The sequence below is a fragment of the Falco naumanni genome, chromosome 1 (assembly GCF_017639655.2).
Source record: "Falco naumanni isolate bFalNau1 chromosome 1, bFalNau1.pat, whole genome shotgun sequence".
NCBI lineage: Eukaryota > Metazoa > Chordata > Aves > Falconiformes > Falconidae > Falco > Falco naumanni.
Window position 1 is genome coordinate 80,637,840 of NC_054054.1, and position 13,155 is coordinate 80,650,994.

At 35.7% G+C, this 13,155-nt stretch overlaps 1 protein-coding gene across 4 annotated transcripts in view; it reads right to left on the reverse strand.

The window, feature by feature from the left end:
- Nucleotides 1-261: 261 nt before the first annotated feature.
- Nucleotides 262-13,155, reverse strand: part of FSTL5 (follistatin like 5) — a 320,790-nt gene continuing 307,896 nt past the window's right edge. For all 4 annotated transcript variants that reach the window (XM_040601355.1, XM_040601338.1, XM_040601348.1 and 1 more), the window contains one exon: nucleotides 262-2,668. In XM_040601355.1, the coding sequence (XP_040457289.1) occupies nucleotides 1,966-2,668 (703 nt within the window). In that variant the 3' untranslated portion in view covers nucleotides 262-1,965. The remainder of the gene's footprint in view (nucleotides 2,669-13,155) is intronic.

A 13,155-nucleotide genomic window follows, 5' to 3' on the forward strand; every position in this document is an offset into this window, starting at 1 on the left:
TAATTGATGAATAGATGACCTTTTCTTTGTAGCAGTCAAAGGAAACTTTTCCAGTTAGTTAAGCTCTTCTAAAAAGTTTTCTTTTCACGTTGTATATTTTATATATACAAATATATATATATATATATATATATATATATATATATTCAAAAAAACCCTAGTAATAGGCAGATAAACTTCCTTCTACCTTGCTTTCAGAAGAAGTCTGTGTTACACACCACCCCTGTGTGGCTACATTGGAGCACTCACCAAAGTCAGGACTCTTTAAAACTGATGGAGTTTATTCTCCTTTTGTCAAGCATTTTCTACATACAGAACATTCACATGGTGTAAGTTACAGAAGAAAAATGCATGAGACAGACTACTGCAACTAACTGAGTAGCAGACAGATTACATGATTCTTTGTTCACAATGGAGAAAAGTTGTGATAAAGGAAAACAGATTCAGTACCTAGAAATGTAATCAAACTCTTATCTTAGTTATATCTACCTATCAGGAGGTTTGCTCAAGCTGAAGAGAGATCTACTGTACCACACAGGGCAGGATGCTAAATGCACACAAGATTGCAATGCTAGAAAATTCCAGATTCTAAGCAATTTTACACAATCTAAATTGCAGTAAAATTTTGTTTAAAAAAAGATATTTCTTCTTCAGTAAATGGAGGTCAGTTTAAGAGCTTATAAGCATTCTTTAGCAAAAACATAATAAAAATAAAAATACTCCCAAACTTTTAAGTCATTGCTCTAAGTCTGGATAGTTGTTTACTGCTGGCTTTCTGATCCTACTGCCTTGTTACTCTACTTCTGGGAATCTTACTTTTCCCATTTACATGTTTAACCATTGTTAATATTAGAATTCTAAGTAAACAAACTATAAAAAATACAAAGTTTTTGTTTGTTTTTTGCACTAATCCAATTGGGTGCATGGAATAGAAAACCTGTTGAGCTAACCTAATGGTTTAACAAATATGGATCAATGATACAATGTATAAGCAAAAATGTTATCTATTGGTTGTAGACATCAGCTCTTTGCAATTTTAGTTTCTTGAAATACATTTTGTTTGTTTTTAAGTAACAGTTTCCTTGATGATATAAGTGAAGCTTTGTGATGCCAGGTTTTTGAATGTGGTTTCCTCTGAAAGGATAAGTGCAATATTTCTCTTTAGTGAACTGAAACTCCTTGCTGATGAAGCCCTGTGATAGCTGAAAAACCTAACATCTGTTTTTTCTAAAAAAAGGTTAAGCTTCTGCAAGCAGCTCTCAACTAAGACTTGCCATAAAAATAAACTCCTCAAATTGCAGTGATCAGAAAACACTGCAAATATAATTTCTCCTTTTTTTTCTCCCCATGTATGTTCCACAACTTGAGACTAGAAATTTGATACCAAAAGTTTCTTTCCAATGACAGCTAATCCTGTAGCCACAGTGGGAATATATTATACAATTTTTATGTTTTACCTTTCATGTGAGACTTTCGCTTCAAGGCACAAAAAGATTGAACAGTGGACTGGACAGAACAGGACATAAAATTTCAGTTTAAGGAGTCAAAGGTTCCACAACAGCTCTTATTTTGTGTCTGAAGCAAACCAAACCAATATTTGAACCGTACTTAAGTCTTCCATTTACAAATGCAAAGTATCAAATAAAATTCCCTGAAGCTTTTGGGTGTGTTTTTTTCCTAATTCCTTTAAAATAACGTATGGCATTTATAATCAATTTTAATATTTTGTGATTTCAGTCAAAGAACACAATCTTAGCTGACAATTAATAAGAAGTACCATTATCGAATAGCCATTGTTTTAGTAACTCTTATGTAGAAGTTGATTCAAATTGTGTTCAAGTCAAAGAATTTACAGGTATAGAAGGGTCTGACAATTTAAAATTAAAATTGTGTACATTTGAATAACATGTAATTTAAGTGCAATGTACTGTAAAACTATTAATTCGGTAAATATCTAACAGATCTTTATGCTTCTCCAACCCAAATTACTGTGTTGCCTCTCTCAACTTCAGTGATTTCACAATTTAACTTATTGAGCCGTCCATCCAGGATAAACAGAGATTCCTTGGAAGGTGTCATGAGATACTGACCAAAAAGGCCACTGTCTTTAATAAGACGATTCTTACTGTTCCAAGGCCATTCGCCTGCCTCAACAGGCTCCTTCAGACTCTTCACCATCTTAACCTTGCCAGAGGAAAGCTCCATGAAGAGAACATCAGTTTGTGTGCTGGAGCTACAGTAGACATTGTATTGATTAACTTCAGTGAATGATGGCTGAAAAGCTACATCAGATATGTGCAAATTAGTGTGAATGTCAAATGCATCTTGTATTTCTCCTCTCATTGTTATGGACTGGATCCTCATGAGACCTTTCGCATCATCAATGCTGACAAGGTAGCGTCCATCGGGAGAAATATGTGGCGTGCCCGTTACATCGCCGTTGTACCCAATCACTGAGTCAGTAACGCCATCCACTATGAGCTGTGGCAGGACAGCCCCAGTGGTGTCAGGCTTGCAGCAGATGAAAAAGTATCCTCCGAGATGTGTATAAGCCAGTGACTGAGGAATGCAGTTATAATCCTTTAAACTAATTGTCTTGATGTATGACATAGTTTCTAGATCAATTTTCTGGAGCACAGGCTCATCCTTATGAAGAATAAATCCAAACCTGGAAGGAAAAGCACAAAATCAAAGTCAGCTACTGTGTGCATTATGTACAACTGGGGAGAGCCATTCTAAGCAAAGTAGATGAGTTACTATGTGCAGTGGTGTATTGCTATGTATCTCAGCCTCAGATGTTCCAGACATTAAGCAGTTTATAATATTTAATTTTTAGTGTTCTTGTAACTGTAATTTAGAGTGCATCAAATAAAAAGTCTAAAAAACATTAAACTGATTGATGGAAAAGTATTTTTTCCTACTGACATAGGGGAAAGGTAAACATTACTCTCAGCTATCTATTCAGTTACAACTTTTACAAAAGCCAAGTAGGAGAAATAGATCCAGTATCAATAGATAGTACATCCCACATATTTTAATTCACTTCATATATTTCTTCAACTTTCTTGGGAAGATCAACTTAACCTAGCGCTCATTGTTATTCAGATAATTATCTGAATCTTCTTCATTGTAATTCATGAATATCATAAAAGGATTTAGGTTTATGCCTCCCAACCATCCAAGGCCCATATTTCTTACAATTTAAATTACCCTTTATGCTTTTCCATACATCAAGGAATTTTCACTGAACATGAATAGTATGGCTAAACTTTAAAATCCTAGAGCTGAATGTTTGTAACATTTTAAGTATAAGCTATATGACTGTTCTCTAATGTTAACATATAAGTTCTGACTGCACGATCATTTGACTGTATATAGGCAAACCCCACCACTCTAAATATTATGGAGTCATGTGAAAGTATATTAGTTTTGCTTATCCAAGTAGCTTTCACAGCACTTTTCCTGAACATCTGCTTTCCTTTGGCACATTTCTTAACATTTGCCACTGAATCTTTGATCCTAAGAATATATAATCTAAAAATACCTTTCATATCTTGTTGATATAAAACACTATGATGGCTAGAATGTTCCAACAATTGAGCTGAAAATAGCACAAAAAATTTCACACAATACCTTGCAACCCCAATATATTTACTAATCAGTGAACCACCAAAGTAACAGGCAAAAAGGTTTCAGGACATTGTTCGGCCAGCTCCTCCCGCATGAGACAGGGTGAATGGTATTTGCATTTCCTACTGAATTGATATAAGGACATTTTTAATTTTAGCCCCAAAGTTCTTGCGTACTGCTTCAGTACCATAGGATCACAGAACTACAGAATTATTTCAGCTGGAAGGGACCTCTAGCTATCATTTGGTCCAGCTCCCACCAAAGGAAGGAGCAGCATGAATCAGGCTGCCCACAATTATGCATTGAGCTGATAACGAGATCATTTTTGTCTTTGATTGTTCAGTCACTTATATGTAATCTGAATTAAATTGTCTTGGTTAGAAAAAGGCTGAGTGAGCCATTACAAAAATTATGCAAGAGAACTTGACAATCACTGCTACTTTTCCATTCACAAGGTTTGTTTTTTTGTCATGGAGGAAGACTAGGATCATCAAGCAAAACCTGATTTTTAGCTGTTTTGGCCATCTAATGTCCTTTCCTCAGCCTTTTTGGGCAGGCATGAAGTTGTTGATTCTTGATTCTGTTATTGTGTAGCAAGCATTTATTGGTCATGAGAAACAAACTTGTACTGTATTATGTACAGAATCATCCTGTAATAGAAGACATTAAATAGCAAGCAGCGTTCTGACATTTCAAATGTTTACGGTATACCTCAGTGTTAAATAACCAATGTTATACACATGAGCAGTGGTTACAGAAGGACAAGAGAATTAGCTTATTGATTATCTTTTGCATAACAGTCTCCAATGTAAAGCAACGATCAGTGAACTGTCCGAGAGCATTCACAATATTCTGGACAATGACTTCAACATATTTGCTACTTAATATTTATTCCTGAAAAACAATAACCAAAACCCCCAATGCATCTTAAAAGGACTTTGGTCTGGATGAGAATTGACTGAGGGCTAGATATTGTCATCACTGTTGGCTTCATTAATACCAAACGCAAAACAGAACTGAAATATCTAGGCTGCTAAATCAAGCATTAAAAACTCAGAAAGCACAAAAGCAACAAATACAAATACAGAAAGTAATGTTAGAGATGATATTATATGCAATATAAACTCGGCCAAACTTCTTGACCTGTCAAGTTTATTGTGTATAATCAATCTTCAGCCTTATTTCTACTACAGTTAAGTTTGGGTAATTACATGCAAAAATTACATGCAGAATTACACGCAGAAAACTCTTCATCCCTGCCCTACTCCAGTGCTACTGCTTTGGAATCCATGGGGCATATCTGAGGAGCACAGGCGGTGCATGCGGAGCGGTTCATGTGCTGTCAGTGGGTGGCTGAGTGGAGGATAACTGTGCTTTGGCAGAGGGAAGCGTGGGGTCAGCTCGGCAAGAATTCATCCTATGGCTTCCATTTAGCATGTACAGGTGGCAGGTTAGAAAACGTAGAGAAGGAACGTGGAGAAAAGTGGACATAACGCTGTGCAGGGAGATGGGTGGTACATGAAAGAGAGATTAGCGCATTTTTAGAGGGAGAAACTGGATACGTGGGAGAACCTGTGATTGTAGAACAGTGTAACATGGGACAAATATTACACTGGCTAATCCAAGCATGGAGAAATTTGTCTAAGAGTCACTTAACTGATAAATTCTGGGAAGACTAATTCAGTAACATAAATTGATGAATACTAAGAATATCAGCAAGGCTTACCTGCTAATTTAAATCACTATTAAAATGAAGGATTTAAATCAGTTTGATCCAAAGAAATCTGCCTAACTTATCTTGATTAAGCAGTGTTCATGATAAATCTATGTGATGTTTTTGCATTTAAATGTAATTGATTTCAAGAGGAATATATGTTATTGATCTTTGCTTCTCAAATATTATTCCCAGCATAATGTTTTTGAACCACAAATACATTCAGCTTATGTTAACTCGGGTTGCAATAAAACTCTTGATTATCAAAACAGCAAATATGTTCTCCAAAGTTCAATTAAACATAAGGTCTTACATACCTTCCCCAAGTGTTAGATCAGTTGAAGGCATGGAAAGACTCGCACTTGACAGCTAGCTTTCCCCACTGAGGAGGATGCTGCCATGGGTTTGTCCCCTAGCTTCTCATTAGCTGGTGGTACCTTCTGCCAGACAGATCCCCTAAATTCTGCCAGGTAAGAGGTTGCAGAAGCATTCCCGCATGCATGTCATTAAGATGAATGTAGCTATTGTGGAATCATTTAAATGCTTAAAATAATACCTGTTGATTAACCTGGTTGGTATGAATGAAATAGTTTAGGAGCCAGAGCAGAATGTGGATATAAACTTTCCCACTAGAACAGGCAGATCTAAAAAAAGGATGTTTTTCTATAGTAAGGGACCCCAGATCTTCAGGGTTAATCACATCTTTATTCTACAGCAAACCGGCAAACATTTTAAAACATAAAGCAGATGATAACATATAATGTCCCAAGCATTCTAGTTTCTTGTGCAGTTTTATCTATCTCTTTATAACATTTAGTTCCCAGACCTAAAGCCACAAGTAAAAATCTTACAGTATCTTGGATAGATTGTTCTTGCAACTGAAGTAGTGGCTTCAGCTTTAGTAACTGAGTTTACTTAAAAAATAAATAAACTGTGTTCAAGACTGCAATAACCTTATCACGATGCTGTATTTGTTGCACTTAGGAGATCTACTGTCCCTTACTCTGAAGCTATTAAGATAGCTTGATTTTATAACCTCCTGCTGCAGCAGCTATACATATATATAGGATATAGATATATATATGTCAGAATACATATTCTGACCATCAGCTATACCCGAGTACCCATTAACAATGTATCTTATGTTTAAAGTGTGCAAGAAGCAGTTTAATACAGTATTTTTTTTCTACGATTGTTCATTTTCGTATTTTTAAATCTTCCTAACTTTGTAGACTTCAAATTATTTATAATTATCCATGTTATTTGTTGTGTCCTCTTATTTCTGAATTTGAAAACAGCTTTGTGAGATAAGCCCTCCCTTCCTTCAAGTAGCCATTTCTCTAGCCCTGGAAAAATATAATTCTACTTTCTTGTAATGTTAACATGCTAAAGACTTTTTGCTTTATAGTGTTTTCTGGTTCAATGTTTAAAAACCCACTACTTCAGACACATCTGTGAGGTTAGCCTAGAAGGTGATGGTTTTGGAGCTGGGTACACTAAAAGACCAGCTATGCGAGCAGAATAATACATTGAACTTAAGCAGCAGCTTTTAGTTATTGATTTCAAAGCACTTTACAAATATTACAGCAGACGAGGAAAGAAGCTGAAGGCCTTGCCTAAGGCTATATAATGATCCGCTGGCAACATCTGTGTGAAAATACAGGCTATCTGAGGCCCAGTGTGATTTCTAACTGATCAGGCTACAGGCTACCATTGCAGCTGAGGTCCTAAAAAGACAGACAGGAGCAAGAAAACTAAAATATATAATTTTGAGTAAGAATATACAAATGTCAAAACATGTTTTAATATTAAAATTAGACAGACTTTTTTGAAGTGGGTGGGAGAGAAGATCCAAAATGGGAAGCTGGTAAACCTTCCCGAAGGGCCTACCCATCCCCAGAACCAGAACTATGGCTGCAAAAAGTAAAACCAAAATCAAAATAAAAAAAAACCAAGCAACAACAAAAACCACAAAGAATGCGAAATAATACTTTTTTTTACCTAAAGATGAGGAAGTATTTTGTAAGCCACTAGCAACTGAGAAAGATGATAAACTTTTTTTTTTTTTTTTTTTTTTTTTTTTATAGGAACACATACCTGTTAGGTCAGATAATTCGTTCCTGATAATTTTGAGAGTTGATTATCTCTTAACATCTTAATAAATCTCAGAATAACAGGAAAATTAGGAAAGTCTAGATGAAGGTTGTTGAAACATTCATAAGATAAAGGCAGGTATCCCAGCTAAGCTGAATAGCTTGATGCATACCCCGGGGAAATAATAAAATAGAAGATATGAGAACCAACTACAGAAAAACATGAACATAATGCAGTTGACATGGGTTTATAGAAAAATGAACTTTTTCAGCTTAACTTATTTTTTTTTATTGGAAAACCTTGCTGAATGTAACTGAGTATCAGGAAGGCATACCTTTCTTGGAATAAAAACTGATACCCTCAAGGAAAAATAATTTCTCTGCAATAAAAAGCAGTTGTCAACGCAGAATCAACATTTTGTAGAGAAGTTTTGCTTCTGCTTGGTACCAACTCTGACATGTCACAAAATTTTCAGGCAATTTGGATGTGAATATATGTCCATGACACCAAGGTTGTAAATAGTGACAGGAAAGTTGCTCATTGTATTATTCAGTTGCTCATTTAAGAAAAATGTGTTCAAACATTGCCAAGCGTAAAGTGGAGCAACTTCACATGTGAATGAGGAGTGTTGGACATTCATAGAGAACAACATCCTGAAAAGCAGCGACTATGAAGGGATTTCAGAATCATAGCAGACATGAGGTCAATATGAGATCTGAGTCTGATGAGTCAAAAAAAAAAAGACCCCAAAGTCCATGTACAGTCCTTGGAGGAATATAGAGAGAGGTGATTAAGAATAATACAACAGTCTTATATCTGTATTCTACACTGCGGAGACCAAATTAATAATGCTTTATGGTGGTGGTGGTAGTAGTAGTAGTAAATTTCTGCCCTTCTAAAAAGCAATATTAAAAATTAGAGATAAGAAAAAATCTGAAAATTCTTTAAGGGAAGGAGACATTGATTTTAAACAAGAGTCTGAGAAAGTCCAATATATTCAGCTTAAAAAATACGTAATTGAGACATGATTTACAACATATATATACCTGAACAGAGAGAATGTACTGTTTAGTAATGTTTTCTTTAATTTCAAAGAAAAATTATAATAATGATTGCAGACTGAAACCAGACAAATTTAAATTAGAAACAGGTAATTTTTTCTAACAATGAGGATAATAAACCATTGCAACAAACTACTATAGAAGTGATTAATTTTCTATGGTGGAAATCTCCAGGTAAAGACTACGCTCTTTTTTGGAAGGTTTGGCCAAACTCAAGTAGATGTAGATTTAGAAATATCAGGTTTGTTATCTGAATCTCTGGATGACTATTTGAAATGTTTAAAACCTATAGTATACACAGAAAGTCAGACAAGATGTTCTTGTGGTCTCCTCTAGCCTGTGAATATATGAAACACCAATTTTTTGGCTTTGTTAATACAATAAAACTTGCATACATACAGCAGATTTTAATCTTATAGCACTCAGTCATTTGATGCCAAGATTTTAAGAATCAGCCAATTGTTTAAAGTCTCCTGAAATTAGTTGTGCTTTGACACAATATCTTGGCTTATCCACACACACAAGAAAAAAAGTAATATGCAGAGGAATCTCTCTTTCCGCAGGTCTGAGGTTTACACTTTTACATCCACTGTACAGAAAAAAAGCTGTTTTTCTAAAAATTAGTTTTACACTGTTTCTGGTCTTAATTAATTGTGAATTTCACATGAGTTATTAGTAACTTTTACAACTACTGATCTTTCATATACACACATATATCTGTAAAATAAGTGGCCCCCCTTGACAATACATTGGTCTCCAAAGTCAGGAAGTTTGTGAATCGCTTGTGTAATATTACAACTACACAACTATAATGGCTATAATTTCACTTGGGAAGAAAGATGTTGTAAGGCTGGGATGGTCATCCCTTTGAGGGTTATTGATCTAAATATGACAGATCATGGTGGAAAGGTTGGAGGAACAGTGATAGAACACAGAGACCTGCTTCACAACAGTTACCTGCTTGCACACAGCAATGATCAGTTGCAACTAAATCGTAGCCCACCGTCCAATAACCCAATTGCTGCCTTCTAACCACCAAGTGAATGTCTACACTTCTACTGTCCAATGTTAAGAACCTTCTCAGCATGCCAGTGTCAGATTATCAACTCTGCTTCCATTACCAGGTTGACCTTCATCTTTTTGATGAAGAGGGAAAAGCAATTGTACAAAAATAGTACTTACCAGATTTGTCAGAAAACAGTATTGCAAGGCAGTAATGTTAAAGGCAGCTTTGGATTTCACAGGTGAGTAGAACTGGGGAACCCAAAAAAGCTGTATGTAATAAAAGTGTTATTTACCAGAGCTGTAACAAAATGTTGTCCTCCAGTGGTGTTTATAGGCCCAGTATAACAGGGACATTTCAAAAAATAGATATTAGTAAGAGAGTTTTGTTGGACGTCTTGGTAAACCAAATCAGCAAGTGTATGGGCTGTGCTCTCACTATCCTGATTTACTTTTTTTCCATTCAAAGTAAAGCAAAGCTATTAATCCAAGTAAAGAAGTCTGCACTACTGCTCTGTCTTCTATGGATAGCTGAGCTCAACCCCCACAGCTACCATAATCTTATAAATTTTCAAAACCAGTTATTTTTTTAAAAGGATTAAAAAAAAATACAGCTATTCATGATCATGTGATGAAATTGCCTGTCACCTATGTACTGTTAGCCTGGGCTTTACAATTAGGCTGTTGGAAAATAACAAGTGATACCTGAGAGTACCTTCACTTTTACCAAATGCTTTATAGATAGATGGTGGTGTATTTAATGCAAAGTTTCCTCTCATATAGATTGATATGCAGAAGCCTCCCAGTGTTCATTAATCCCTGATTAATATTTATGAGAATCCCAACCCTCATGTCTTTTCTATGCAGTGAAGTCACACACAGTATCAGACAGCACAGAAAGGTCAGAGTGCATCTCGGGACCCTGCCCAACACAGGCTTGCAAGATACGACAGCAAATCTTCACATTTCCAATAGTTTATTTTACAGTTAATGCAACTGGGAATCTAGCCTCTGGGCATACCACTCTAATTGGAGTAAATGCTAGAACTGTGAAATCTGAGATGGTTTCTTTCTTCACTCATTCTATATGAATGAATAATAACAATTTTAACCCCAGGTTTTTTTCAACCACACATTGTAACAAATAGTTAAGAGAAATAGGAATAATAATACTTTGCAACTCTATTGCACTTTCTGTATGAGTAGTACACTGGGTTTGGCTGGGATGGAGTTAATTTTTTTCTTTACCAGCCTGTATGGTGCTGTATTTTAGATATGTGAACAGAAGTGTTGATAACACAGCTATGTTTTAGTTCCTGTTAAGCAGCGTTCACACGGCTTCGAGGCTGCCTGTTCCCCACTCTGCCCTCCACATGAGTAGGCTGGGGGTGGACAAGAAGTTGGGAGGTGACACAGCTGGCACAGCTGACCGAAGGGACATGCCATGCCATGTAACATCACGTTCAAATTCCTTCCAAAGTAGCCATTGCTCCTGCTAGGATGTGGGCTCAGCTGCCAACTGGGGTCAACCCACCACAGGGAGTAATTAGCTTTCCATAAAAGCTAATGAGCTTCACAGAACCCAGACAAAGGTATATAAAAATGGTAGATAAAAATGAATTGACCAAACTAACTTAAACAAGACAAAGAATATCCTAAAAGATGTTGATTGCAAAATGCATTTTTAAAAAAATAAAAATTAAGTGAAGCTCATATGGATGAGTGACTTATTTTCCTAATTTTAATGGAAAAACCCACCCACATTTTTAAGAGCAGAATAATTATAATTACTAAGTTAACAGCATGTCATGAATTATTGTTCTCCTATTGTCTCACAATATAAGTTCAAGACCAGATTTTTAAAGTATCTTTAAAGCATTTTAAATATATTTAAAAATAGGATTTGGTCCTAGTTTTATGGAACTGTAAGCCTGTATGTACCACAAAAACCGTGAACAGTAAACCCATGACTCATATCATTCTTTTTGCAAAAAATAGTTACCATAAGTATCACTATCCTATTTCCCTAACCTACTGCAAAATGGTTAACCTGAAAACTTTCACAGCCAAGCCGACAAACAAAGGACTCCGTATAGCAAGTCCGATTAATGCTCTACCAAATCTAACTCTCTCTCCGTCATCAGAGTATCAAATGCCTCAGAGCATGGGAAATCTTTCAACAAGTGGATTTGGAATAACTTGTTTGCAGGAACTTGCCCATCATTGAGAAGTAGTTTATGCCACAAAGCAGGAATGTTAAATTCATATTTTGAAAGGTATTCATTTTGGAAATCTTACTAGGTATTATTGTTCTATATCTACATTACCAGTTTTTACAAGTCTTACTCTCCTCTCTCTTATCATGTCCAGTTTTCATATTATTCTTCACACAATTTCCATCACCTTAAGTTCCATCATTTGTGACATTTATAAAGGGTAAAAACAAATTTTCATTTAATATAAATCCTCACATGGTATAACAAAATGACTTTCCCTTATGAAAAAATGTGCTAGTGCAGAGTATGTTACCACAACAGGATTTATACAGCTAGTTCCCTTTCACTGTCCAAAATATTTATTCAGTCACTGTCCTTTAAGGTGGTGAGCTAGTTTCAAATGAGATCATATCCCCCCGTTACTGTAGAAAAAAATAGTTCATTATGGTTTTGAAACAGTAATGTTGGGTTTATATAAAATTCCTGTCAAGTCTGTTCAGCCTAAGTAGCTTTGACTATTGTATAGCACAATGGGAATACTTTGCTTTTGAGAAATACACAAGAACCTCTTTTTTTTTTCTCTTAAACACCTCACTGTTCTTACATATCTGTTATATCATTGTTCTTTCTATGACAAAAATGCTTTGAATGTGGTTAAACTATTTAAAATGTTTTAAATTTAAAAGGTGTACAGCTTCCTGCTCTGTTTTCTGCAGGTTTGTTCCATAACAAGAAGCTAGATTTCAATAAATTAGTTACAGAATGTATTGTAGAAATATCAGTGGTAGAATGTGTTATGTATTGGTAGTGGTAAATTAACCTGAAAACCAGAAACTTGACTGAAATCTTCAGTGACTCGCCCAGTTCTGTGGGAGGTTTCTGGTTCCTAGATGTCACGCTATGGGCATAACTCCCCATCTTCATCTCAGTAAAGTACCTAAGTAAAATTTTTCCTGTTTTCTAGTATTGGGGAAAGGCTTAATGAGAAACACATTCCTAATGCCAGATGGTGGGTAATTATTGCCTGCCTGAACTTCAGCAGTGCCACATTCTGATATCCCTTTCCATATCGGGAAAGGGTTGACATTGTTTTCAAATCAAAATATAAAGCCATTGCACAAAGAGGTTGTACACTGTCCAGCCTACTCTGAAGGCAGTTGTTACAGCCATACAGCAAACATTCACCTTGTGAACTATTACATTTCATAGTTAATGTAATGCTGACTAAAACTGACAAAGTTTCTGCTACCATTTCGTTAGGACTGTGTATAGGTGTGTAACAAAATATCCTTAACTATCTAAGAATTCCTCTCTCTTCAGACCCTCCTTCTGTCGTTTAAATCCTACAGGACAGGGGAGTAATAAGAGGGTAAAAAAGCCACACCAAAGCAGTGCTGAGTTTGCATGAAACAGGACTCTCACATACCTGCAGTTTACT